General features: G+C 50.3%; 9 protein-coding genes across 9 annotated transcripts; 6 read left to right on the top strand and 3 right to left on the bottom strand.

Annotated features, from left to right (window-relative positions):
• Window positions 1-1,566: 1,566 nt before the first annotated feature.
• On the top strand, window positions 1,567-2,886 carry N7471_008276 (putative sulfate/molybdate transporter; the record flags this gene model as incomplete). Its single annotated transcript, XM_057280995.1, has 1 exon — window positions 1,567-2,886. One exon carries the CDS (start codon window positions 1,567-1,569, stop codon window positions 2,884-2,886), a length of 1,320 nt encoding a protein of 439 aa, XP_057135255.1.
• Window positions 2,887-3,049: 163 nt separating this feature from the next.
• On the bottom strand, window positions 3,050-3,700 carry N7471_008275 (uncharacterized protein; the record flags this gene model as incomplete). The annotated part of the gene is made up of 1 exon (XM_057280994.1): window positions 3,050-3,700. The coding sequence occupies one exon, from the start codon at window positions 3,698-3,700 to the stop codon at window positions 3,050-3,052; it is 651 nt and encodes a 216-aa protein (XP_057135254.1).
• Window positions 3,701-4,255: 555 nt separating this feature from the next.
• N7471_008274 (phytanoyl-CoA dioxygenase family protein) lies at window positions 4,256-5,188 on the top strand (the record flags this gene model as incomplete). The annotated part of the gene is made up of 1 exon (XM_057280993.1): window positions 4,256-5,188. The coding sequence occupies one exon, from the start codon at window positions 4,256-4,258 to the stop codon at window positions 5,186-5,188; it is 933 nt and encodes a 310-aa protein (XP_057135253.1).
• Window positions 5,189-5,350: 162 nt separating this feature from the next.
• On the bottom strand, window positions 5,351-6,979 carry N7471_008273 (snoRNA-binding rRNA-processing protein UTP15; the record flags this gene model as incomplete). The annotated part of the gene is made up of 1 exon (XM_057280992.1): window positions 5,351-6,979. The coding sequence occupies one exon, from the start codon at window positions 6,977-6,979 to the stop codon at window positions 5,351-5,353; it is 1,629 nt and encodes a 542-aa protein (XP_057135252.1).
• Window positions 6,980-8,645: 1,666 nt separating this feature from the next.
• On the top strand, window positions 8,646-11,368 carry N7471_008272 (uncharacterized protein; the record flags this gene model as incomplete). Its single annotated transcript, XM_057280991.1, has 3 exons — window positions 8,646-8,863; window positions 8,912-9,491; window positions 9,686-11,368. The coding sequence occupies 3 exons, from the start codon at window positions 8,646-8,648 to the stop codon at window positions 11,366-11,368; spliced, it is 2,481 nt and encodes an 826-aa protein (XP_057135251.1).
• Window positions 11,369-12,562: 1,194 nt separating this feature from the next.
• N7471_008271 (putative pathogenicity factor) lies at window positions 12,563-14,616 on the top strand (the record flags this gene model as incomplete). The annotated part of the gene is made up of 2 exons (XM_057280990.1): window positions 12,563-12,572; window positions 12,776-14,616. The coding sequence occupies 2 exons, from the start codon at window positions 12,563-12,565 to the stop codon at window positions 14,614-14,616; spliced, it is 1,851 nt and encodes a 616-aa protein (XP_057135250.1).
• Window positions 14,617-15,691: 1,075 nt separating this feature from the next.
• On the bottom strand, window positions 15,692-18,221 carry N7471_008270 (serine/threonine-protein kinase; the record flags this gene model as incomplete). Its single annotated transcript, XM_057280989.1, has 4 exons — window positions 15,692-16,254; window positions 16,304-16,894; window positions 16,944-17,776; window positions 17,836-18,221. 4 exons carry the CDS (start codon window positions 18,219-18,221, stop codon window positions 15,692-15,694), a joined length of 2,373 nt encoding a protein of 790 aa, XP_057135249.1.
• A 1,608-nt stretch (window positions 18,222-19,829) lies between these two features.
• On the top strand, window positions 19,830-21,983 carry N7471_008269 (uncharacterized protein; the record flags this gene model as incomplete). Its single annotated transcript, XM_057280988.1, has 2 exons — window positions 19,830-20,561; window positions 20,612-21,983. 2 exons carry the CDS (start codon window positions 19,830-19,832, stop codon window positions 21,818-21,820), a joined length of 1,941 nt encoding a protein of 646 aa, XP_057135248.1. The 3' UTR covers window positions 21,821-21,983.
• Window positions 21,984-22,711: 728 nt separating this feature from the next.
• On the top strand, window positions 22,712-23,768 carry N7471_008268 (histidine phosphatase family protein; the record flags this gene model as incomplete). Its single annotated transcript, XM_057280987.1, has 4 exons — window positions 22,712-22,801; window positions 22,861-23,067; window positions 23,119-23,361; window positions 23,409-23,768. 4 exons carry the CDS (start codon window positions 22,712-22,714, stop codon window positions 23,766-23,768), a joined length of 900 nt encoding a protein of 299 aa, XP_057135247.1.
• Window positions 23,769-23,778: the final 10 nt, after the last annotated feature.

The raw sequence follows: 23,778 nt of genomic DNA, 5'->3' as shown, positions 1-23,778 counted from the left end.
TGTACTCCGTACACGAGGACGGTTGTATTGTACAATGCACCCTGATGTGCCGGATCTTGTGCATCTGGATGGTTCCAATGTTTGCTTCCAAGGTCGCATATCGCCACTTTTTGATCCGCATCTTTACCTGGTGGAGCACAGATTACCCCGGTATGCCATCCACGCTGGAATGTTCCCTCTAAACAAAATACCGTTTTCGATAGACTATTGATCTCGCCGTGACGCTATCTATAGTACCAAATTAATAAATAGGGGCACTCGGTGGACCACCCGTGGACTAGCTAACCATGTATGTAACTAGTACACCGTTAGTCTCGCGAAATAATGTTGTGATTTTGCATATGATCACATGCTAGCTATCACATGCTATCACATGCTTAAGGGTCGTTCTTTGTTGTTTGCATGGTTTGACGAAGTGGGTTTGCTACATTTATATACCTTCCAGCGGGATAACCCCCTCCCCTCTCTTCCTTCTCTCCCCATCTCTAGTATTTTGAATTGACTGCACTTTTTGTCCAAAGAACCGACACATAACAAATACAAGGGTAAAGTGATCAATTTTATAAGCTAAGTCCATAACAAGAGCCAAGTGCAGGATCTAATTGCAAGGCTTGCCTTGCAAAACCGAGTCAATAACACAGCCTAAAAATCGTGGATAGAGAGATCATACAGGGTTACATCTACATGGTTGATAAATCGAAATCAAAGGGCAGAATGAGCCTAAATGATTTGAAATAGAACCTAGGGTGTTCATTGTGCATGCAAAGTTGTGCCTTTCACATCGCCGCTGCGAATATTGAACTCGAGTGAGAAAGCAAGCTGAAAGTAGACAACCCAACGGAACAGTGGGAAGCCAGTTACCGAAGAGCTCGTTGGGGTTGGGAACAGTACATATGTATCTCCGGAAAAGATGGAGTTGACAAATGGCTGTTAGGTGTGGAGGTAGTTGGAGTTGCAAAAGTCATCTTAGCAATCCCCAAGTTAAGCTTCGATATCGTGATTCGAGAGCCAAAAAAGGCAATTAAACCGACAAAAGCAAATATACCAACTCAGACATAGAATAAAGAACGAAGTCAGCACTTCCGAATTGTTGCGACGAAAAAATATTTCCAGGGCGAAATTAAGACATCGAGGCATAGAAAGAGCATCAGTCTGTTTTGAGATGCTTTCGAGCACCTGGGACGCTGAATGTAAATACTCTACTACTCTACTAGTTTTCATAATTTAAGCCTTTTTCCGCAGGTCTATGTTGTACTTAACAAACTGAGAAGGGGGAGAAAATATCCATACAGATATCTAAAGAGACCGCGTGAAGAGACCACTAAGAAAGACGATCTGAGAAGACTACCATATAAAACTATCAAAAAATAATAATAAGTAGCCGACTATTCTTGTCTAGAATCTTGACAAGAAATTACATAAATCAAGTGACAGGTCAAATTGAAACAGGATTCGACTTGACATCAACGGGCGGGGAAGATCGGCGGGATCCGATCTGAGTAAAACAACCTGGGAAGCTTGGCTCCCCTCTCTTCCTCTACGTAAGCTCAAAGATATCATCTCACCATGGCAATCCAGTCACTACGCGAAATCAACGCATATAATCTACGCACGTTCAAGCGACAATATGTCTCCGAGATCTCAGGCTCGCTTGGCGATCTAGGTACATTTCTGCCTATCGCGATTGCGCTAGCTGTCAACGGCACCGTCTCCCTCACCAGCACATTGATCTTCTCGGGGATTTTCAATATTCTAACGGGTGTGTTTTTTGGTATTCCGCTACCAGTTCAGCCGATGAAGGCCATCGCCGCAGTGGCCATCGCGCGTAGTTTCTCAAATGGCACGATCGCTGCGGCGGGGATCTTCGTCGGCGCCTGTATCCTTGTCTTCAGCTTGACGGGTATCTTGCACTGGTTTGCCAGTGTAATTCCCATTCCGGTTATCAAGGGTATCCAAGTCGGGGCGGGATTATCCCTGATTATCGCAGCCTGTACCAGCATGCTGCAACCCTTGGGCTGGATCAGTCCCTCCTGGGCTGATAACCGTATCTGGGCAGTCGCTGCATTTGTTGCGCTTCTGCTCACCAATATTTATCGCCGAGTACCCTATGCAATGGTTGTGTTAGTGCTGGGTCTGGTGTTTGCTATTATTCGGACTGCATTGGTGGGGCATATGCCCGGTTTCGAGGTGTGGCATCCTTTTGTTCTGGTTCCGACCCCGCTTCAATGGCGTGTCGGTGCTGTGGATGCTGGTATTGGTCAAATTCCTCTTACCACGCTCAACTCCATTGTGGCGGTCGTCCACTTGGCGAATGATCTGCTGCCGAACGTGCGCACTCCATCCATCACCCACATCGGGCTGAGCGTGGCCGGCATGAACTTAATTGGATGCTGGTTTGGTGCTATGCCCGTCTGCCATGGATCTGGTGGCCTTGCAGCGCAGTATCGGTTCGGAGCTCGCTCAGGAGCAAGTGTGATCTTCCTCGGCCTGTTGAAACTTCTCATCGGCCTTCTCTTCGGAGAGACCTTGGTTGACCTTCTGAAGCGCTTCCCTGCCGCCTTTCTCGGCGTGATGGTTATTGCAGCTGGCGCGGAGCTGCTTAGCGTGGGCGAGAGCCTCAACACCACTGGTGCTCGGGACCTCGGCCAGACCGGTGCTGGACTTTTGTCAAATTTGGGGGAGCATATTGGCCCTGTTCTCACTGATGAAGAACGCAGTCGCCGCTGGACTGTCATGATGGTCACTGTGGGATTGCTGGTAGGGTTCAAAAATGATGCGATTGGCTTCATTGCTGGTATGCTTTGCCACTGGTCCTACGACATCCCGAAATGGTGGGAGAAGGCGCGTAGCCGCTGGTCAGAGGGGCGTTTGCGTCTACGTGACTAGACATACATTGGAGTGAAATTTTCGGTTTTACGATCTCATGATATCCTTCACGACATATGCATGAAGAACTCACCAGATATATCATTTTTGACTTTATATATAGCAATAAGCGAGTGCAATTACTTACCATAAGCAAATGCAAATATTTACCAATCCACTCACCCTAGAGTAAGTTCCTAATATCCACGTCACTCTCTCTCCGCAGCCTGGTGCCTGTACTAGGATCCTCATACGGGCGGTTCTCCCTTGCCGAAGACGAGAGGCCATCCGCAGCAAAATCCACATCCCGTCCGAGTCTCCGACCACCAGCATCCCTCATCTCCTTGTGACGCCTAGTAACCCCGCCGATATCATACTCGGGTTGGTCATTATAAGAGCCGGTCACGGGGTCATAAACCCTAGACCCCAGCGGCGAAGAAACCAAATTAGACGAATCGTCCTCGCCGTCCCCATCCAAGAGCTGAGCCGCCGCACCCCCAATATCAGCCAGGACATTGCGCGTGGAATCTTCGGACGCGTAATTTTTGGAATCTGAAACATCGTCATCTAGCTCGGTGATGCGCCGTACTCCACCTGCAGAGGTAACACCCGTGGGCTCTGGTAAAGCCAGCTGTTCCTGACCTGTGCTGTCGTAGCGCCGCTCTTCAACGACTGCAGGTTGGCCTAAATCTTGCTGGGCGGTACGTACGATTGTTGTGCCGTCGGGTTCGGTGTATGATGTTGTCGAATATCTGTGTCCGGTTGTAGTCTTGCCGTCGCTGCCGTTGGTTGTGGAACTGTAGTAGTACGAGGAACTTGTGAAAGAGTCGGACATCGTGGTGAACGGTAGCGCTCGGTGGGATGTGGGAGAGTAAAACGGCGATCTGGTCCACTTGGAGTTTTTTGCAGTTGAGTTTGTTTAGTTGGGCAATGGAAGGTTGATACTAAACCTTTGCGAGCTTTTTTAATGTCGGTTTGCTTGTAGAAGCTGCTCTGTGAAATGTTGGCATCGGCACTGTAGAAATTGTAATGATTTCTTTCGAAGTTTCAACCTGCTCAATTTCGATACATATGTATGTTTATATAGTTCGTCTTGTCCTGTCCTGTGGCAAGCTTAACTTGCCGCTTGCATCATTGCCTCCTGAGGCAACTAGCCTCTATGGAAGAGGCAAAGGCCCATCGGTGTCACCGAGGGGTCTGGAGATACCCCACGAGAACTGAGCCGGGGAAACAGAGCATATATCGAGCGTGTAGGCATTATCCATAGATGCCACGTGCACGGATGAAGCCCTAGATAAATTACTGGGCGTATCAAAATGGCTTATCACCTCTCCCCCGCTTTTCAACATCGAAACCAACCCATCTCCAACTCTGGAACACAACACACCTCATGACTGGACTTACCGAAGCTCAAATTGCCTCCTTCAAGGAGAACGGGTACCTCGTCCTCCCCGACTACCTCACCCCAACCGAGGTCACCGGTCTCCTCGCCGAGACAAACAAACTCCTCGAGGAGTTCCCCCTCGAATCCCACCCCCTCACCCAGTTTACAACGGGCGACGAAACCGCCGACCATGTAGGCGACGACTACTTCCTGAACTCAGGCGACAAGATTCGCTTCTTTTTCGAGCCAGACGCGTTCGGAACCGAGCCGGATCCTTTAACCGGCCGGGCCGCGCTACTAAAGCCCAAAAACCGCGCCGTCAACAAGATCGGTCATTCGCTGCATACCTTGTCGCCTCCCTTCAAGGCCATATCACTCAACGAGCGGAACGCTGCTGTCGCGCGGTCCTTGGGATTCGCCGATCCCCGCGTGCTGCAGAGTATGGTTATCTGTAAGCAGCCCTCGATTGGTGGGGCTGTGCCGTCCCATCGCGATTCGGAGTTTTTGTATACGGATCCGCCTTCTGCCGTAGGCTGGTGGTATGCACTGCAAGATGCGGGACCGGCGAATGGGACACTAGGTATGTACAAGGGGTCGCATACGAGAAGGAAGGGTGGTCACATTGCTAGAAGGTTCGTGAGGAAGGAGAATGGAGCTGGGACCGAGTTTATTGAGAATCAGGGGCCTTCACTCCCCAAAGGCATGGAAGAGGAGAAGAGTTCCGAGGCTACAGATGAGGATCTGGAGATTCTTGATATTAAGGCTGGATCGCTTGTGCTCATTCATGGGAATGTTTTGCATAAGAGCGAGAAGAATACCAGCCTGAATAGTCGGTATGCCTATACCTTCCATGTTATTGAGGGCGCACAGGGGTGGGATTATGATGAGCGGAATTGGCTGCAGCCGCCTGCTGGTGGGTTCTCAAAGTTGAATACTTGATACACAGTCAGAATACGAATGAATGATGTTACGGTCCATAATGGTAAATAGTTTGACTTTTATTCTTTATGCAAATCCTGTACAAAAGATGGCCCGCCATATACACCAAGTGTGCGAATCCCAGACACCCCGAACTCCAAGTTGCGATTCAAGGCCGTCAGATCAGGTTGCCTTCAACATGTCAAGCATTCCTTTCGTTTGCCACGCTTGTTGGGCCATCTCCACTTCATCGCGCACCCGGCGGTGCAGACGCTCCACCATCTTGTCGACCTGTGCGGACTGGCCCAGGTTTCCAGAGTAGATATCAAGAAGGTTCATGGCGACCTCGACGCTGAGATCGACCAAGCGGGGTTCACGGATGTTCTTGTGAACCCACTGCAGGACGGGCTGGAGGCTGACCTCATCACGGTCCTTCAGAGAGGCGCGGAGGGCGGAGCGGTGGCGCAGGGCCGTAAGTAGAGTAAGTTGCGCAGTCTTGTCGGCTGAGGTGAGGACCTGGTCCAACGCAACAGAGTAGCGTGCCTTGCGGAGATCGTTCTCCCAAGGCTGCTCTCTCTTCCGCTTCTTGCGGTCCTGGCCCTCAATGACAATCTCCACACCTTCTCCGATGAAATCGCGTCCACGTAGACGCTTTTCCCACCCAGAGCCACGGGTCTTCTTCTTCTTAGCGACTTCGCGGTCGTGCTCCTCCAATTTACCCTCCAGCAGGGCTGCCATTTCCTTCCGGCGCTCCCGCTCCTTGATCTTCTGTTGGCCAGACAGTCGGGTCTTGATAGACAGAAGACCTGACTGCATACCGACAGCAATGTGCTTATCCTCGTATTCGGTTCCGGAAGTAATCGCGCGCAGAGAGAGAATGGGCGACGGGTATTTGGATCCGGAGACGGGGTTCCACCCTGTGGTCTCAAAGACCTTCATGTGTCCATCGAGTGCACCACTCAGCAATCGCTCACCATTGGAGGCTAGCGCAAGGGCAGTGACCGTCTTTTGATGACTCTGGATCATGTGTAGCGGTTTACCAGCCACAATATCCAGCACCGCAATCTTGTTGTCGGCCGCGGCCAGAACTGTAGTTCCGGCGGGCATGGGCAGAATAGTCTCGATCGGCGCACCCATCTTGAACGTCATAGCGGCACGGTTTCCAACTCGAGGATCCCACAGTCGAACAGTACGATCGTAAGAACCCGAAACCACCAGACCGGAAGAAGCCATCGAGCCAGGCATGAATGCACCGCTACGTACGTAATCGCTGTGGCCGACAAAGGTGCGCGCACTAGTTTGGGACGGCAAGTCCCACAACCGGACTGTACGGTCATCACTGGCAGTGAGGACCGAGGTAGGATCGCTGGGAGAGAACTTGGTCACCCACACGGGCTGCTTGTGGTCCTTCCATGTCTTCAGAATGGCGCGCGATTTAACATCGAAAACTTGCACGGTACCGGTGTCGTCACCTGTCACCAAGACACGTCCATCCGCACGAACGTCAGTACCGCGCACGGTATCGTCAAACCGTGTGAGTGTCCGCAGGAGTTTCCGTGTGCGAATCGAATAGATCTGAACTCGTGCGCCTGTTGTCACGGTGAAGACATCGGGCGGTTGTGTAAGAGAGGGGAATGCCGCAGCAGAGGAAGGAACGGAAGGCTGAGTGATGAGGTTGACCGGTCCATTGGCCGGCGACGGGATTAGGAGCGGGTTTTTGAATGTTCGCCAGTATTGTTGCTCGGGCGTTAACTGCGTCGAGGGTAACGAGGCGAGCTTGACCTGCTGCAGAGGCAGGACGGGCGCCGCCATGATTGCAGTGGTGAATAAACAGTAGTTGTTCGGGGGGTATTAGTTAGGTAGGCAACCCGGGATGAGCAATGGGTGGTTAAGGTGAGCCAACTAGAGTGCTACCGTGAAGTTCATGAAGACCATCTTTTTTTCTGCCGATCAAAAAAGTTCGTCTCGCCCAATCGGGAATGGTGGCGGTAGCTGTTGTTGCCTGAGGCATTAATTTTTAATATTTCAGCCTGAGGCCACACGGCAGAAATATGGCTCTTGGCATTATCCACGGGCATCATTCTTATCTTTGGCTGTGCATCACCTGGCAAAGGTATGCGCTGACAACAGCCAGAGCCTAGACTGGATCCCCCATCAGAGGAGTCCAGAGTACGAATGAAATTTACAAGATTCCTCTAGACCGATATTTTCAGATCCTCGGATTCGAGCCATTGCAACTTCTCTACCTCTGATTATCCATTAGGATACAAGCACAATAACCCCGGGCCATTCAGCTTTCCTCGGCAGAGCATCTGCATACCATACATAATTTTCCGAATTGACAGGTGACGCCCGCAGATTCCATTTCGGGTAATCTATCCTGTACGCAGTACATATCGATGCTTGCTCTTATATGTCACCTCCATCATGGTCAATCAACCTCGAGAGATCTTTCCTCGAGTAAGCCTAACGTTTTCCATCAATTGACCCGCCTAAAGATAAACCCGAAACCTGCTGGATATACGTTGTACATCGTAGGCTTCCACATTTCGACCATCTCGTCATGTTAATAATAGTAACCCTGGCAGGGATTGATTGCCCCACGAACCCACTGAGGCAGTGAGGCAGGCAACATCGTTGATTATAAAAGTATCTGGAATCAGTAGGGGATGATGTGTGCAGAGCAGGCGAACAAGACAGTCTCACTAATATTGCCAATGTATGACCTGCGGTACCAAAAAAAGGCATACCCAAAATCCGACTCACATTATACACAGGAATGATTAGGACTGTGAGTGGTCGCTATGGCAATTCGGTGGGGGGAAAACGGAGATCCATCGTGGTGCAGCTAACCCTAAAGGTGGGGGAGCCGCGACGGCTTGACAGCTTATTGAAGCCCCAATGCAGCTGAAACCGGATTCACAAACAACAGTACGGAGTATTGAGGGATGACGATCTTGTCTGGACCCAATGGTCGGCAGTTTACGCCCTGTCCCACTAGGAATGCGCAAATCTCTGAATCTGTGGTGGCTGGGGATCCGATCGAGCTGACGGCGATCCACTGCATGTGGAATACCTGGCTGGGGTTGGTTAAAGAGAGGACTTGAATGGCATCATGCAATATATTGCAATATATATGAGGATGTTAATATTAGCAATCTTGAAATTATGAGGTATACGGAATACTCCGTATCAACTCAGCAGTGTACATATGTATGTAGTTTCCAAGTTTCTCTTTGTTTACTCGGATGCAAGGTTTGTGTATCCACGGGTATGGTAAATCGACCCAGACACCGCCAGGGGTAACAACCAATCAACAGTCCAGATCTGATACAACCCCAGCCACCTCCAATACTCTGGACATCGGACATTCCAAGAGTATCTTTTCTCTTTTCTTCTTCCCCTCTCCCTAGACATTGGCTCAATGCTCTTTTCTGTTTATATCCAATACACCTGGTGATTAGAAACTGGGTCAACAATGTCGAAGATCTCCAAGGTCAACCATGCGGCGGGCATCTTCGCTGACATCTCCGTCGATGGCCCCATTATCGGCACCTTGGTCGCAATCATCGACCGAGCCAAGAACCTACCAAACCGAAAGACCATGGGCAAGCAGAATCCCTATGCTGCAGCACGATTGGGCAAGGAAGCAAAGAAAACACAAACAGATTTGCGAGGAGGACAAACTCCTAGATGGTAAGCTTTTGGCCTGATAGATGTGGGAATTGAAGCTTACTTCTCTAGGGACTCGGAACTCCGATTTACCGTCCATGAATCCCCCGATTACTTTAAGCTAAAGGTCTCCGTGTTCAATGACGATAAGAAGACAGACATGATCGGCGAGACGTGGGTCGATTTACAAAGCTTGATCATTCCGGGTGGAAGCCAGAATGATCACTGGCACCCACTTCAATACCGTGGGAAATATGCAGGAGATATCCGAATTGAAATGACCTACTACGACACCAGACAACAAGACGAGGTCCTGATTGGACGCCGACAAGAAGCTGCTGACAGGGTCCAAGGCAAAGTCCTTAGTACTCCAAGCAGTACGGGCTTGTCTGGTCCTCGGCAATTGAAAGATGTCAAGCGACGACCCTTGCCCAGTGGTCCTGCAGGGGTCCCGGCAAGACCAGCTCCTCTAGAACAAGCCCACTCTGCGCCTCCACTTCACCACCCGGCCCCGTCGAGACCCGCCCTGCCTGAACATTCAAACACCGTATCTGGTGCTCCGGACGCCATCTCCTACGCCCCGAGACATTCAGAGCCTGCTTACGATGCGTCGTCTTACCGCGCACCTTCTCCTGTCCCGCCCCCTCCCGGGGTGGGTATGATGGTACCGATAACTATACTCAAGAATGGAACACCCCAGCTGTTGCTCCTCTTCGCCGACAAATCACCCATGAACTCCCTTCTGCCTCCAATGAAGTTATTGAAACCCCATATGACTCGCGTCTACTATACCAGCAGCAGGAACAAGAACTGCAGCAACAACAACTGCAGCAACAACAACTGCAGCTGCAGCAGCAGCAACAGCAACTGCGGAATCATCCCGAGTATGATCAGCCACCTTCGAGAGACTATCGCCTCGCCAGGCAAAGTCAGTACGAGGCAGACCCACATGAGCAAGTGCCATACCATTCCACGCATCAAGATCTCTACTCTCAAATAGAGCAACCCCGATACGATCCAGACCCTATGTCATATGGGGCAACGCATGCACACGAGTTACCAGCTTCGGACTTTATGCCTTCCTCTTTAGGGCCAGTGGATGACCCACGGTACCATCCACACCGAGTTCGACCTCTACAAATCACTGCTCATGGTCATAACTACCACCCAGAGTATGCCGGAATGCAACCACGGGTAGAGGATGAAGATGATGATGGACCGCCCCCTCCTCCACCGGCACACCGGTCACAAAGGCCGCACTCTCAGCTGCCTACGCCGAAAACATCGCCCCACCCCTATGCATCCTACACACCCCCATCTACTTCTCGATCCTCAGTTCCCCATCTGCCATCGAGCATATCTACCGCGTCTCACCGAGATCGTTATCAGGAGCCTTCGTCAATGGGGAGCTCCCCAGCCATGCCCGCAAGCCTCGTCGCAGGTTATGAACCGGAAGACTCATCTGAGAGAGCAGCAGCACTCGAGCGATCAGTCCGCAAACGCAGCACCCACTGGGATGATGAAATGATGATTTCCCAGTCGCCTGAACCAGTTCCTGTATCAGCACCCGCCCACTATGATGCTCCTGTCTACCCTCTGCGAACATCCCCCCGACCTATTGAACAAAGACCCACTTCCAGCAGAGGTGGATCTGTCAGCCCTGATATGCGGGCTGTGACCCGGAAGTCAGTCAGTCCGCGGCCCTCTTCTTCAGACGTCCGTGGTGGATCTTCAATCCCTTTCTCTCCCGACTCCTACATCTCTCTAAACCCGAATGCCTCTCACACTCCCAGCCGAGATCCTTCCCCGGCATACGACTCGCCTTCGCAAGCTAGAGATGCCGTGATACGTGGAAAGACTGAACCCCATCGAGACATGGATCACCCAATTATCGGGGATGATGGTCGTGAGATTGACCCCTCTGACCATCTTCCCACTGATACATGGGCGCCCGAACCAGAAAGGAAGAACCGCAAGCCCGAGGTTATCATCCGCTTCAAGCACTCGTCCCGGCCAACTTCCAGAGGCAACGACACCCCCTCATCACGCAGCACAGGCCCGCCACGCGTCGGGTTCAGAACAGAGACCACTACCTATCCGTCGGATCGCTCAGTCCAGTACACACCCACCCATGTGAACGCGAGTCCAGGATCAATGGTTCGAACTCCAGCTCGGCCGGACTATGCGCGTGAACGCTCTGACAGCTATACGCAAAGTCGGGTCTACAGCACGCCCACTTCGGTTGAGCGGCCGCGCTCTTCTCGAGGCTCTGTCTCGCCATCTCCGGGGTCTCGTACGCCACTGTATGACTACAGTCCAGGTCCCCCGATTCCAAACAAGGTGCCAATCACTGGAGGAAGCCCAGGCTATCCCGTCATGTCTGGCAATCCAAATGGAAACATCCGCATGGATGCCCTGAGTCGAGAGCTGAGTACGATTGACATTGGCTCTGCGGCGTGCAGCCCTAACCGGGGGGCTGTTCGAAAGTACGTACCAAGACAACCAGCGTCAATGGGCTACGCTAGGTAAAACGATTTTCTTTTCACATTTATGGATGACTTATGTACTGCTATGTTTGTTTTGGACCCTTGGTGGGCATATTTCGCCGTTATTTTCGATTTTTGTTTTCAGATTGCATTGCTCTTGATATCCGGCAAAGATGGCGTTATGGATTTGATTTACGGGGGATATAGCTTCTGATCATGTACACATAACAGGAATAACAAATGATACCTTAAAGTGACACCTTGACTCTTACTACTAGATGGGTGTTTCTGTAGACTTGAGACTATGTTTGACAAGTTCATTGATGTAATCGCTCGGTGGTCTGACAGTAGTCCTCACCGCTGCCTTATAAGTGTCCCTGATATCCCGGTTTCTCCAGTGGATTTTGTTCCATTCCGTTAGCTCGGGCTGCCTGTGGTTGTCTCTTCACAATCATGCTGTCATATATGGAGATATTACGCCCAGGCCGTGAGCCACAACCTCATAACTTTTACACTTTCGTATAGAATATGGTGATCCCTATTGATTTAGAGCAAAGGCTCTGCCTGCATCCTGCCTCTGTGGACATAAGCACCACCGTCATACTCAGTAAATCTATTGTAGAGATTCGGCTATTCCAATTTGTTATCTGGCTACTGAACAGCACACACGATGCACTTAATAGATATTAGGATAGTGATATCCAATAAAGAGAAAAGTCATCTGAATTCGACCATGTACAAACATTGTAGGAAATTTCCTGCAAACTTATAAAAGCCCATCCTATTCTGATACTGCTCTTCCTCCTCTATCCTATCCCCACGCTGTTTTACTTTCCATTTTCGCCCAACACCTGAAGCCTCTCTCACTATCAGATAGCTCGTGCATCATCGACAACGGGGCTTTGCTATCAGAAATCATCACCTAGGTACGTTCGTTATCAAGAACGTACTTTCCCATCTTCCTTTATCTTTGTCTTGTTTCGCACCATAGCTTCCATCCAGCATGCAAGGCCAGGGCCCTGACGTCCCAGGCGATCGGGGCCACCTCCCTGAGGAGGACATGAAAGTGTATGTATATGCAACATCCCCAGAATCTACCCGGTATTTTATAAGTTGAAAATATTGCTCGACCTCCCTTCCATGACATGTTGATATACACGTCTTTTACGTTTGTCTTGAGATCGGATTTATTAACTTACAGAGCTTAGGCCTAGCAACACTACCCATGCCAACCAACATGTTTCAACGTGAGTATACGATATATCCCCTGGCAACACTATTTAGCATCCAAGCCTATTCTATCTGGCGTCCTATCTTTGTTTTAGCCTTTCATTACTCCTTTGCCTTCCCGTTCCTTGTTCACTATATATGAAGTGTGCCCCGATACAAGCCCGTCTTGTGTGTCGAGAGCATGGTATTCTGTGAGGATGTCAGCTAATCGAAATATTAGCCCCGATAGGTCCGGTCAAACAATTCACCAGGGAAACCCACCCCTGTCGCTACTTCTCTCCCCCCCCACATACTTCACCATTGATACCTCTGGACACAATCAATTCCAGTCCTCTATCTAGTCCTCCCCGCCAATACGGCACAGCACAGCCACTTGGTTCCCGTTTCACCAACGCAAATGGATCTTATCCTATTTATGATCCCATCCGGGGAGTGCAGCTCAGGAGTGCCGCTGATCGCGCCAATCCATACCGGGATAGACTGGAACGAACTGACCATGCACGAGGGCAAGAACGGGCTCGCAGCAGAAGTCCTCGCCGCCCAATTCAACCCGTTGACCTTCCCGAATCTCGAGAAGTACCAAGAGTTCCAAATATGGGATTCAATCACTATCCTCGGGAGATATATGTCCCCCCCGGAATCAATGACCTGATTCCTCAAATCCTACCTAGCTCCTCCCCGACACTATCTTCGAACAACACCCAGCGTGGTTGTGGTCGTGGTCGTGCACTGGACCACCTAAGGGACTCTCCTCAGCAGATTTGCCCTTTCAATGACGGCAAATCGTATGAATACCTCCACGACCAGCAGCAACAAGTGCAGGCGTGTGACTCGAGACCCGAAAGACCCCCGGCCAACAAACAAGAGGAAAATACCAACGACAACGACGAGGATCATCTATGTGAATTTGCTGCTCCATGCCGAATGCATCCCTCACCCGATGGAATGCACTACCGAAAGGTCGTTTCGCACGTGTTTGGCAGAAACAAGGCCGTTACCAAGCTGTTCCCACTCGGCGTCTGGGTTCATTATTGTCGAAAGCACTACCAGCGTGCTCGGTATCGCGCAGACCAATGGCCGTTTACGCAGTGTGACCTCCTATTAGAATCACTGAGCCGAATGGAGAACTGGGATGGAGTGGAGAGTTTCGAACTCATCCTCCGCCGCCGAGAGCAAATGCGTGTCGGACGTGAAGCCGACGGCGCACCCACCACCGGGACCTCTAATCAGAACGAGATTACTCCCTCTGCCGGCCAGGCCCAAGACCAAGAGAACAAGTCTTCGGGCGTCGTTACTCGCTCCCCAGGCCGTAAGCATCCAACTGCCATCATCGCCCCGGTCCCAGACTGGCTTCGCCAACACGTTGGTCACGGCAAGACATTTCAAGAAATCCGCCATATCATCGAACTGGTGCGTAACCACATGGTCAGGCTGCGAAATCGAGAAAGAGCGCAACACCAGTTCAATCATATTCCCAAGTCCCCGAGTGCACCAGGAAGCCCTCGTCGAGGTGCATCTTCTAACGGCCGAAAGGGACGTATCGCTAAACCCACCAACCGAGACACCCTACGCCTGCGTGCTAGCACTGTTCGTTTCCCCGATGTTGAAATCCTCCCCCATTTCAAGCCATGGGTTAAGGAGGCTGCGCTTCGGCAGCGATCTGCCACTAACCGTCCCATGAAAGAAAGGGATATCAAAGACTATGAGTCGGAGCAGAGGATTTCCGGAGGGGGACATATCATTGGAGAAATCCAGGATACCCGTGACGCCAATGCTCGAGCTGAATCAACTCAGCCGACAAACGGCGACTTTGCGACTAACAACACAACACCCTGTCCGGAACAACGCTGCGAGTCCACTTCCGCGATTGAGACTGCTGCGGCCAATCTCTCGCATATGCAACCCCACATCGGCAGGGCTGGGACCAACCGTGGCCAGTCCGAGAGCCAGCGGCGACGCAGCGAACGGGTCTATATCAAGGCCTTAGACCGTATCTCTAGCCAGGGTTCTATCAAGAAGCCCGGCAAGGATGGTGAGCCGGGCAAGGATGACGACAAATAGCTTTCCGTCGACTCGCCAATCTACTTTCTGATGATAACAATCAATGAGCATATCAAAAAGAAAAGAAAAAAAAGGATTGAAAACGAAATCAAAAAAGAAGTCTTGACAGATTATTGCCTTGCCAGCATATTCCAGTGACAAGCTGAGCTCGGCGGGGTATTGAATGGACTCGTCAATACAATGTTTAAGTATGCCTTGTGGTCGATGAATCCAATTCGAATTCGAAGAAGAAAGATTGAAAAACTTCCAGATTGATTGGAAAGAGGCACAATCACCACAGACTCAAGGGCTTATGTTAACCTACAGCCTACGCATATGATCGGTGAACGAAGATATTGTCCTGTTCATGCTGGTCCACATTGGTATCAGGCCATGATGCCCTGCGGGTGATTTCAATCCCCATGTTCATTGTGTTTCAGATATGGAGCGAAAGACTAGCTGAAGATTTATGAAGACTTGGATGGGGACTTGGAGGAGGAAGAGTAAAGGAACAAGCAAGAAAGAAACAACACATGCCACGGTGCTGAAGAGTTGAACAGTTTTGGTGCATTCAACAGATATGGCTAGAATTTGATAGCACTGTACTCAATACAATTGATTCAATTTAATTGCCTTGTGAGACTTGGTCAATAACTGGCTGTCTTGATTAATTCTACCTAGGTACCTTGGTAAACATCAGATAGTGTTATGCTGATCCATGGGAGTCACCTCGACGGTTTAAGGCTATTTCAACGATATTCGTAAATCTAGCGTCTCAGATCCCATTTGTAGCTTCATCAAAAGACCACCTAGATACATATTTATGTACTCAGCTAAGCAAAGAAAAGTCAATTGAACGAATATTTGCATGAGAAAGGGAAAAAAAAGAAAAAATGTGAGACACATACTCCGTACAATGTAGATAGAACCCGCAACAATACGACTCGCTTGCTGGAAAGACACCGAAATGCAGCAGAAACAAAAAGCTCCTATGCAACCACCCAGGCAATATGAATAAAAAATTAATGTAAGGTAATTATCATGGTAGTTTTTGTATGAACAAAAGCCAAAATAAGGTCTCAGATAACAGACTGATCTAGCTTGCCACAGCCAGCTGGGCGACGAGATCAGACGCCACATCAAGGAAGGGGTAAGGGCTGGTCACCTCCTTCTCCTTGTTCTTGAAGCGCTTGCTGATGGGATGCCATTCGGTGTCACCGTCGGCGCGGATCACGTTCTGGTAGCCATCGCATTTGAAATCAACCATGTAATTGTTTTCTTCGAGTTGGTAAAGCTGGATGTCAAGGAAGACCCAAACACCGTATGTGATGTGCGGGAGTCCGCTTGGTCCATTGACAGAGGAGGCCCCGCTCGTAAGACCGCTGTCGGGTACGGAGGACTGGAGGTCTCTGCCCTTGTCTTCTGTTGGCGCAGAGATCCCCGAGATGTTGAAGCGGCGGCGCAGTTCTTCGAGGTCGCTGCGGCTATTGTAAACACTGGTGGAGGCCCCAGGGGCCTTGATGCCTTCTTTCAGTAGGCGTGCACGAATAAACCATGGGTCCTTGGGAATGTAGTAGTCGGATGGGAGGTCGGGGTATTTGCTCTGCAATGGTTTGGGCTTATCAGGGGAGGGGGTCGCGTCGGGGCCGATATTGGTGCCTAGAGAATGTAAGAATGAGCTCAAAATGGGTAATGAGTGGAAACATACCTGATTCCACAGGTTGAATATCCCACAATCCACCCTGGGCAGCAATTGCCCGGTACAGATACAGCATGGCCTCATATGGCTGGTTTCGGGATCGAATACCAAACTGCCATTTGCGGCTCCGCTTTGGCTGTTTTTCGAGGGGTTGGCCTGTTGGCGGCTCGAATCGCAACTTGTCCAAGTCGACGACACTGCGTGCGTGGGGCTTCAATGCACGGGCCGTGGCGGCCTGTTCTTCGGGAGACATGTCACGATAGGCAGATCCATGTCCCTCTCGGTCAAGGTGGGCGGATTCTTGGCGACGCTGCTCGAGCATTTCGTTGCGAGCTCTTTTATCTCGTTCACGTTGTTCCATGAGTTGGTCGTGAACATATGGTAAGCTAGTAGGGAGGATCCGGACGTGGCTAACGCGAGCTTCTTCCTCGGATTCTGATTGCTGTGGATCTTCCGAGGCCATCCGGCGCGATGCACTGGCGGTCCTGTTCATGGTGGGTGCAGGGGATCCTTGAGGACGAGGCACAGGAGTCCGATCCGCAGATGAAGGTGCAGCTCCTTTCTGGACATTTTGAGCTAACAAATTATCCTCCGTGGGTGCTGGTATCGTTAGCAGAGATGTAGGTTAATTAAGTATTTCGGGTCTTACAATTGGTTTGCATCATCTCATTCTCAACGACGATAGAGAAGGCATCCTTGATCGCGCTGGGTTCCGATTGTCTCAATGCCTCTTCGATATCCTCTCGGCCATATCCCATGCTTCGTTCGAGCTTGGAAACCGCAATTCGATGAATTTTGTGCTGGACTGGTGGAGGCTTTGCCATATCAAGCTTTGCTGAATCAACCTTCTTCGAGTCCGCCCCTGGGGCGATGAACTCCTCTCGTGGCGGTTCCAGGTACTGGGGGAGACCTTTAGTGAACCATGGGTCCAATCTGATCTCAGGGATGGTAATGCGGTGGACGGGGTGAACTTGGAGCATTGCCCGAATCAAACGAGCTGCCCCGGATGAGATATATCCCGGTATGTGGAAGGTGCCCGCTGCAATCTTCTTGAAAAGGGCTGGGATGTAGTCATCATCGAAAGGCAATCGGCCCACCAACAACACATATAGAATAACACCACAACTCCACACATCGACCTCGGGACCGGCGTAGAGCTTTCCGGAGATGACCTCTGGAGCAGCGTAGTTCGGGCTACCGCAGCTGGTCTTGAGGAAGTTGCCATCCGTCATAATATTACTCAACCCGAAATCCGCAATCTTAACATTCTTCTGGTTGTCGATGAGCAGGTTCTCGGGCTTCAAGTCACGGTGTACAATCTTGTGTCGGTGGCAGTATTCCACAGCGCAAATGATTTGCTGGAAAAATTTCCGGGCTTCGTCGTCACCACATCTTCCCTTCCTCACGAGATAATCGAACAACTCCCTCTCTGCGTACTCCAGCACCATCACAATATCGGACTTGGTCGCAATCACCGTATACCTAGAAGATAACTGGTCAGCCAACTGAAAACCTAATGGCACTTTGGATCGAAACTGTACAATTTAATGATGTGAGGGTGTCGTAGCAACTGCAAGTACTGGATTTCTCGCTCCACACGCCCAACCATATCTCGAGAGAGTAGTTTACGTCGTGAGATGATCTTCAGAGCAACTTGACGTCCACTTGGCTGGTGAATAGCAAGCTTTACCTTGCCAAAGGAACCCTCGCCCAAGACCCTTATAGTCTGGTACTGGTCGAGGCGTTGCATGTCTCGGGTAGTCGACGGTGATTGCAATGGGTCCTCGATCTTGCCGGTCGGCCTCGAGGGCGCGGGCATTGCCATGGCGGAGGTGTTGGAGGCGGAAGGCCTAGCACGTTCACGCGGACGATCACGGTCGGAGGGGAGGGGGATAGCGAGGTCTTCCTCGTCGAATGCAGCGGCCATGGTCGGGAAGAATGACAACGTGACGTGATTGATTTTCCAGACGGTTCAGCGGTCCGACGGGGGCTGCTGACTGTGTAGACCGTGGTTTACCTAGGTAGGTACTCGGGGGCTATTTTTTCCTATTTTTTCTCTCGAAACATTTGCCGCCAATCAGTTGATCAATCTCGACCCTCCCCACAACAGAACCGAAGGTGGATCTGGACAGCTGTTTGTCGGTGGGGGATGGAGGGGTAAATTTGCTCAGGGGTTGAAGAAGCGAAGAAACCAAAATTGGAAGAGGTTGAGTAAGTAGCACGGTCAATAATAAATGAGAATATCAATGAGATCTGGAGAAGCCAGGATTTCTCAAGCAACCTCGTTTGGGGACATCTCGATATGCCCCAGGTGGATTGGGGGAGTTCTAGACCTTACCTAAGCTGGATCTTTCTCCACGGCACATCACGATACTGACTGTCCACGGGTGTACCATAATATATGTCGCAAAAGAGAAAACCTAGTATCACAGATAATATAACATATATGAGTCTATACTTCAATGTACATTTCTTTTTTTTTCAATTACTATAATACTTCTGGACATTCACCTTGACATCCTATATCAGCCAAGCTTTGTCGGTCAACATGGCAGAATATCCATTTTTATATCATTTTATACCAGCCCTAATGCAGTGCATCTTATCCCAGATCAAAGGTTGGTCTGTGTATATGACTAGTTGCTAGCTAACTAGAGCTAATAATAATTAAAGCTTCTTCGTTTTTTTTAAAAAAAAAAAGAATTTTCGCCGAGGTTCCGAGAAAAGCTGTCTCATACGCAGTGGGTCAACCGGTGGACAAGACCCTTAAAAGAACTGTGGCTTAAAAGTCAATTGATCGAGATTCATTATTTTCACATTGCCCAGATGTATAATAATGCATTCTTTTTGCATACTTTCTTGGATCCTAAGCCGACTACAACATACATATGTCGGATTTGTAGATATTCACGTGCTATATTATCCAAGTATGCTTTAGTGCAATTCCAGCCGGGCTATGCAACACAGCCTCTGAACCTTGAGCAATTCGGAAAAGAGATATCTTTTTGCATCATAGAGAGTGGAGCTTTTGGAAGTAATGTACATCATTCCAAGGTTCAACATCCAAGAATTTTTATACTCCGTACTATAAAGAGATCAGGAGGACGTGGAATTTTCTTCCAGTAAACGAGACTTTCGGGTACCTGGATCTCCATAGTAAATTGTATGGCTTGGGAAGTACCCCAGGAGTATGCGCGTTGAGTCATACTGCGGCTTAGAGCGATCAAGCGGGGTGTCGGGGTCCCAAAGTGGATTAGCGTCAAGTCGGGGACCCCGAAGAGGAATGGTGGACTGAGAGACCCGGAGCATACATAGAATCAACGGCTGCCTCAGGTCTTGGGTTCTTCACCTTCCCCGGAAGCCACAGTTATTGTCCTTCTTCTTTACGACCTCCTCGATATCTTAGTATCCTACTTCCTCAGGATCCTTAGTCTTGGCCTAACTACACGGCCCCCTCTCTCTTTGACTTGTGTTCCTCATCTTTTCATACAAAATAGATACCCCTAGTGATACCCACGCTACGTTTTCTTTTCCAATGGCTTTTGTTGCGGATCAATTCTTCTCTGATATGGATGCGACAAGCTCCAATGAATGGGTTGACTTCGATCAATTCCTCGATCTCCCTTCTGGCTACGACGACCAGTCGACTGCCACCACCGTGTCACCTCAGGACCTAGCCCTGCCTTATGAGGCAGATGGGATCTTCACCTCCCCATCTGATTTCATGCAATCCTCCTTCGACATGACCAACTATGATCTCCCACAAGAAGAGTTCATGGGAATGGATGGAGGTTTCATGCAGGACCCCGCTGCTCCTTTGTTCGATGATGCTGCGTTCTTGGGGTACAACCCATATGACAGCAGCAACACATTCCGGAATCTGGTCGAGGCGCAGGCCGCCGCTGACCCGCGCGTTGCTACTATCAAGGAGAAGCGCCGCGAGGCAGCGATTGCGCTGCACCTGCAGCGCCTTTGCGATGCCACTGCTCTTGACTTGGATATGTCGTCGGACTCCAACACCAGCTTCTCATCCCCAAGCTGGTCAGATTATGTTGGCGGGAGCATCTCTCCACGCCCTAGCCCAGAGAACACGTCTGTCTCCGAGGCACCCCCTCCAGGAGGCATGGAGATGGTTCTTGACTTGAACATGAATGCCGCAGCAAATGTGCCTAAGAAGCAGAAGCCTCGCTCCCAGGCACAGAAGGAGAACTACATCAAGGCTCGGAAGTATGGCGCTTGTGAGAAGCACAAGAAGCAGCACAAGCGGGTAAGTTTTCCATTCATATTGAACATCTGAGCACGCTAACGTTCGAGTAGTGCAACTGCCTGGAGAAGGCTGCTGCTCGTGCCGCTGCCAGCGATGTTCCTATGAACGCCGCACTCCAAGAAAGGCCGAGGCTACCGATGCTCCAAGTGCCGGTTCCAGAGGCGCGCTACTCGGACTCGCCGGGTCACGAAACATCATTCAACTCACCTCATGCACTTCCAACCGTCAAGGCGACCAGGCAACCAACAAGCAGCTCATCTTGGCTCGATCCATCTATGGGACTGCCTGTCGCAGTACCAATCACCAAGCAGATTATCAGGACGAAAACTCAAAAGAGTACGCCGCCGGGACACGACATTATTCTGCTATCTGGCAAGCCAGATTCCAACAGCACGTCAAGTCAAGACAGCGCTCTACTATCGAGCAGAAACACCGCGAAGTGCCAGGCTGCAGGACACGAAATACTCCTATCTGGCAAGAACATCGCAAACAACTCATCCGCAGGACACGAGAGACTCTTCACCCAAGAGAGGATGTCAAAGAACACAGGAAGTGGGCAACCCCACGGTCCATGCTGTTCAAGCGCACCTCGACCGGTTCACGCAGCTGGGCTGCCGTCTGGCAGCTCGAGCTTGCGCTGGCGTGTTTCAACCTCGTCGGTTGGTGTTGTACGTTCAGAGAGGACCGACGTCAATATGACATCCTCGGCGAACCATCAAACTACTGGCGTCCGTCACACTCCAGGTCTGGATGTACACCGAACAAGGTCTACCCGCACGATGGAAAGTTTCGTGGTGCCAGGCACTGTTGCTGGCAACCTTGGAATGCGCCATTCCACGTCGCTTGTACGCAACTCTGGGATCCAGGTACCTGGACCGGATCACAAGAGAGTTTCAAATGGTCTTGCCAAGCAACTCGCAATACTCTCTGGCTTGCAGTCAGTGCCAAAGGATCTATTGGTCTCGCCGGCTCGGCGTGGATCACCAGATCTCTTTGGAAACGGATCACCGGATAACCTCGAGATTCGGTCACTGCTCATCAGCGGAAAAGGTCTCCTTGTTCGGCCCGTTGCTGAAAGTGTTGGTCACCTGCTTTCCAGTACTGCCTTGGCATTTTCTGGTGCCTGGCAATCATCGCTGTCTCTGGCCTCTGGGTTGGAGGGCGTGGTCTACAAAGGTCTATCTCTGTTTGGCCGACACATTGCGTCTGCGAAGAAGGGATTATATCTGGGTGGACTGCGGAGCGCTTGGTGCCTGTGACTGACCCGCTTGTTCTCGAATTAACCGGATCGCGCTCCGCACTGGATGGATAAAGTTTTGATAATTGGCTGAGCTGGTTCTGAACAATACTTAATTGCAACGGGCATGCATAGGTGGCATCTTTTGTCACATTACAATGGTCTCTGATGATGAAATTAAGAAGAGTTCATTTTCATTTAATATCTACCAAACCCTGTATGTCCAGAGTAATAATCTAGCAGACGCAAGTACAACTATAAGTGGTTTCAACAGCAGCAACAAAAGGCGTCGAGGTACGGATGTCCGCCGTTATAGAAACCAAAGGTATGGTAGTTGGTAGATGCCTGGGGTTGGACATTCATACCAGAGCCTCGATGGCCGTTTGCCGGCGAAATCAGGCCTGTGTTCCAGCCTTTCTATGCAGCTCCCAAGGTAGAATCCGAAGGTTACAGTATAAGTACTTTAGCCCTCCAGGACTAGATATGAATTTTTAATGAACTAAATGTATGTACATATGGATATAGATAGAGCTAATCCCCATTTTCCATTGCAATTCTGACTGCCTTTGATTTTTCTGTCTTTCTTTTTATCTGCCTCCTTCAACCCATGAGAGCATATTGCCGACTATGTCTACTACTCTTCCTTTTTGGAGCTCGTAATGGATGGGTACTGATATTCATACATAATCAAAAAAAAAATATTTTGACTATACTATGTTATTTCCATGAGAGTTTTCTAGTCGACTGCCCTAAAAATGACCTAAATAGTGAACTATTCTGATATGAATTCAGGTTGCATCTTTTGCCGTCCCCACCATCTCAGCCCTAAATACCCCTAATCCCGCGCCAACCCTTTTCCCTTGTTCTCTGATAGTTCAAAACAACACTCGTACTTTGCTTCAACTTCAAAACTATGAACTCCCCGCCCCTGTTACGCTTCACTACAGTGACGGGATATTTTCGCCAGGATGACCCCGCCACTGACCCCGACACCTTCGACTACGTAAGATACCCCAATATCCTTGTTAAAGTCATCGAACCAGTGTCTGATGATCTGACAAGGTGAAATCAAACTTTGGACTCATCGAAAAACACTACGATGAGCACCTCGGAGTGGAACAGACTGACAGCCAGTGGCGGCGTCTCAACGCCCACATTCAACGTCTGAACGCCAGCGAGACTAAACAGTTCAAAGTCCTCTTTCTCGGACGCCATGGCGAGGGGGTCCACAACGTCGCCGAGCGCAAGTATGGCACCAAGAAGTGGGACGTAAGTGGTTGAGCATTCCCTCCATGAACCAGACGCTTATCAGACCTCTAGGATTACTGGTCTCTCAAAGACGGAGATGAGGACAGCAACTGGGTCGATGCTCGTCTTACTGAACAGGGCAGATGCCAGGCACAAATCGCACATGCAGCTTGGGAGCAGCAGATCGAGGCTGGCATCCCGTCACCCGAGTCCTACTACGTGAGCCCCTTGAACCGGTGCCTTGAAACGGCCCAGATTACGTTTCAGGGTCTTGCGATCCCTGACACGTATCCTTTTAAGCCGACCATTAAAGAGGTATGTTCGATTTCGACTACAGAACGTACAATACCTAACCGGACTAGCTTCTCCGTGAGACGATGGGCCAGCACACCTGTGACCGTCGCTCAACAGCTTCGGAAATCGCAGAAGAGTACCCGGCGTACCGGTTTGAAGCAGAATTCTCCGAGGAAGACAAGTTGTGGGATCCTAATGTCCGAGAGTCGAACGAGCATCGCAACGATCGGCTTCGTTGTCTTTTGAACGATATATTTGCCCACGATGACAGTACGTACATTTCGTTAACGGCTCACTCAGGTGCCATCACTAGCATTCTGGAAGTTGTGGGCCATCGCCGCTTTGCCTTGGCGACTGGTGCAGTGATCCCTGTGCTCGTTTTTGTGGAAAAGGGGGCCCCGTCGCAGCCAGAGTCGCAGTCATCGTAGGGCCCGCATG

The sequence above is a fragment of the Penicillium samsonianum genome, assembly GCF_028829775.1.
Source record: "Penicillium samsonianum strain IBT 33392 chromosome Unknown utg000004l_segment0_segment0, whole genome shotgun sequence".
NCBI classification, from domain to species: Eukaryota; Fungi; Ascomycota; class Eurotiomycetes; order Eurotiales; family Aspergillaceae; genus Penicillium; species Penicillium samsonianum.
Note: the sequence above shows the minus strand (reverse complement) of the source record. Positions and strands in the feature narration are given on the sequence as shown.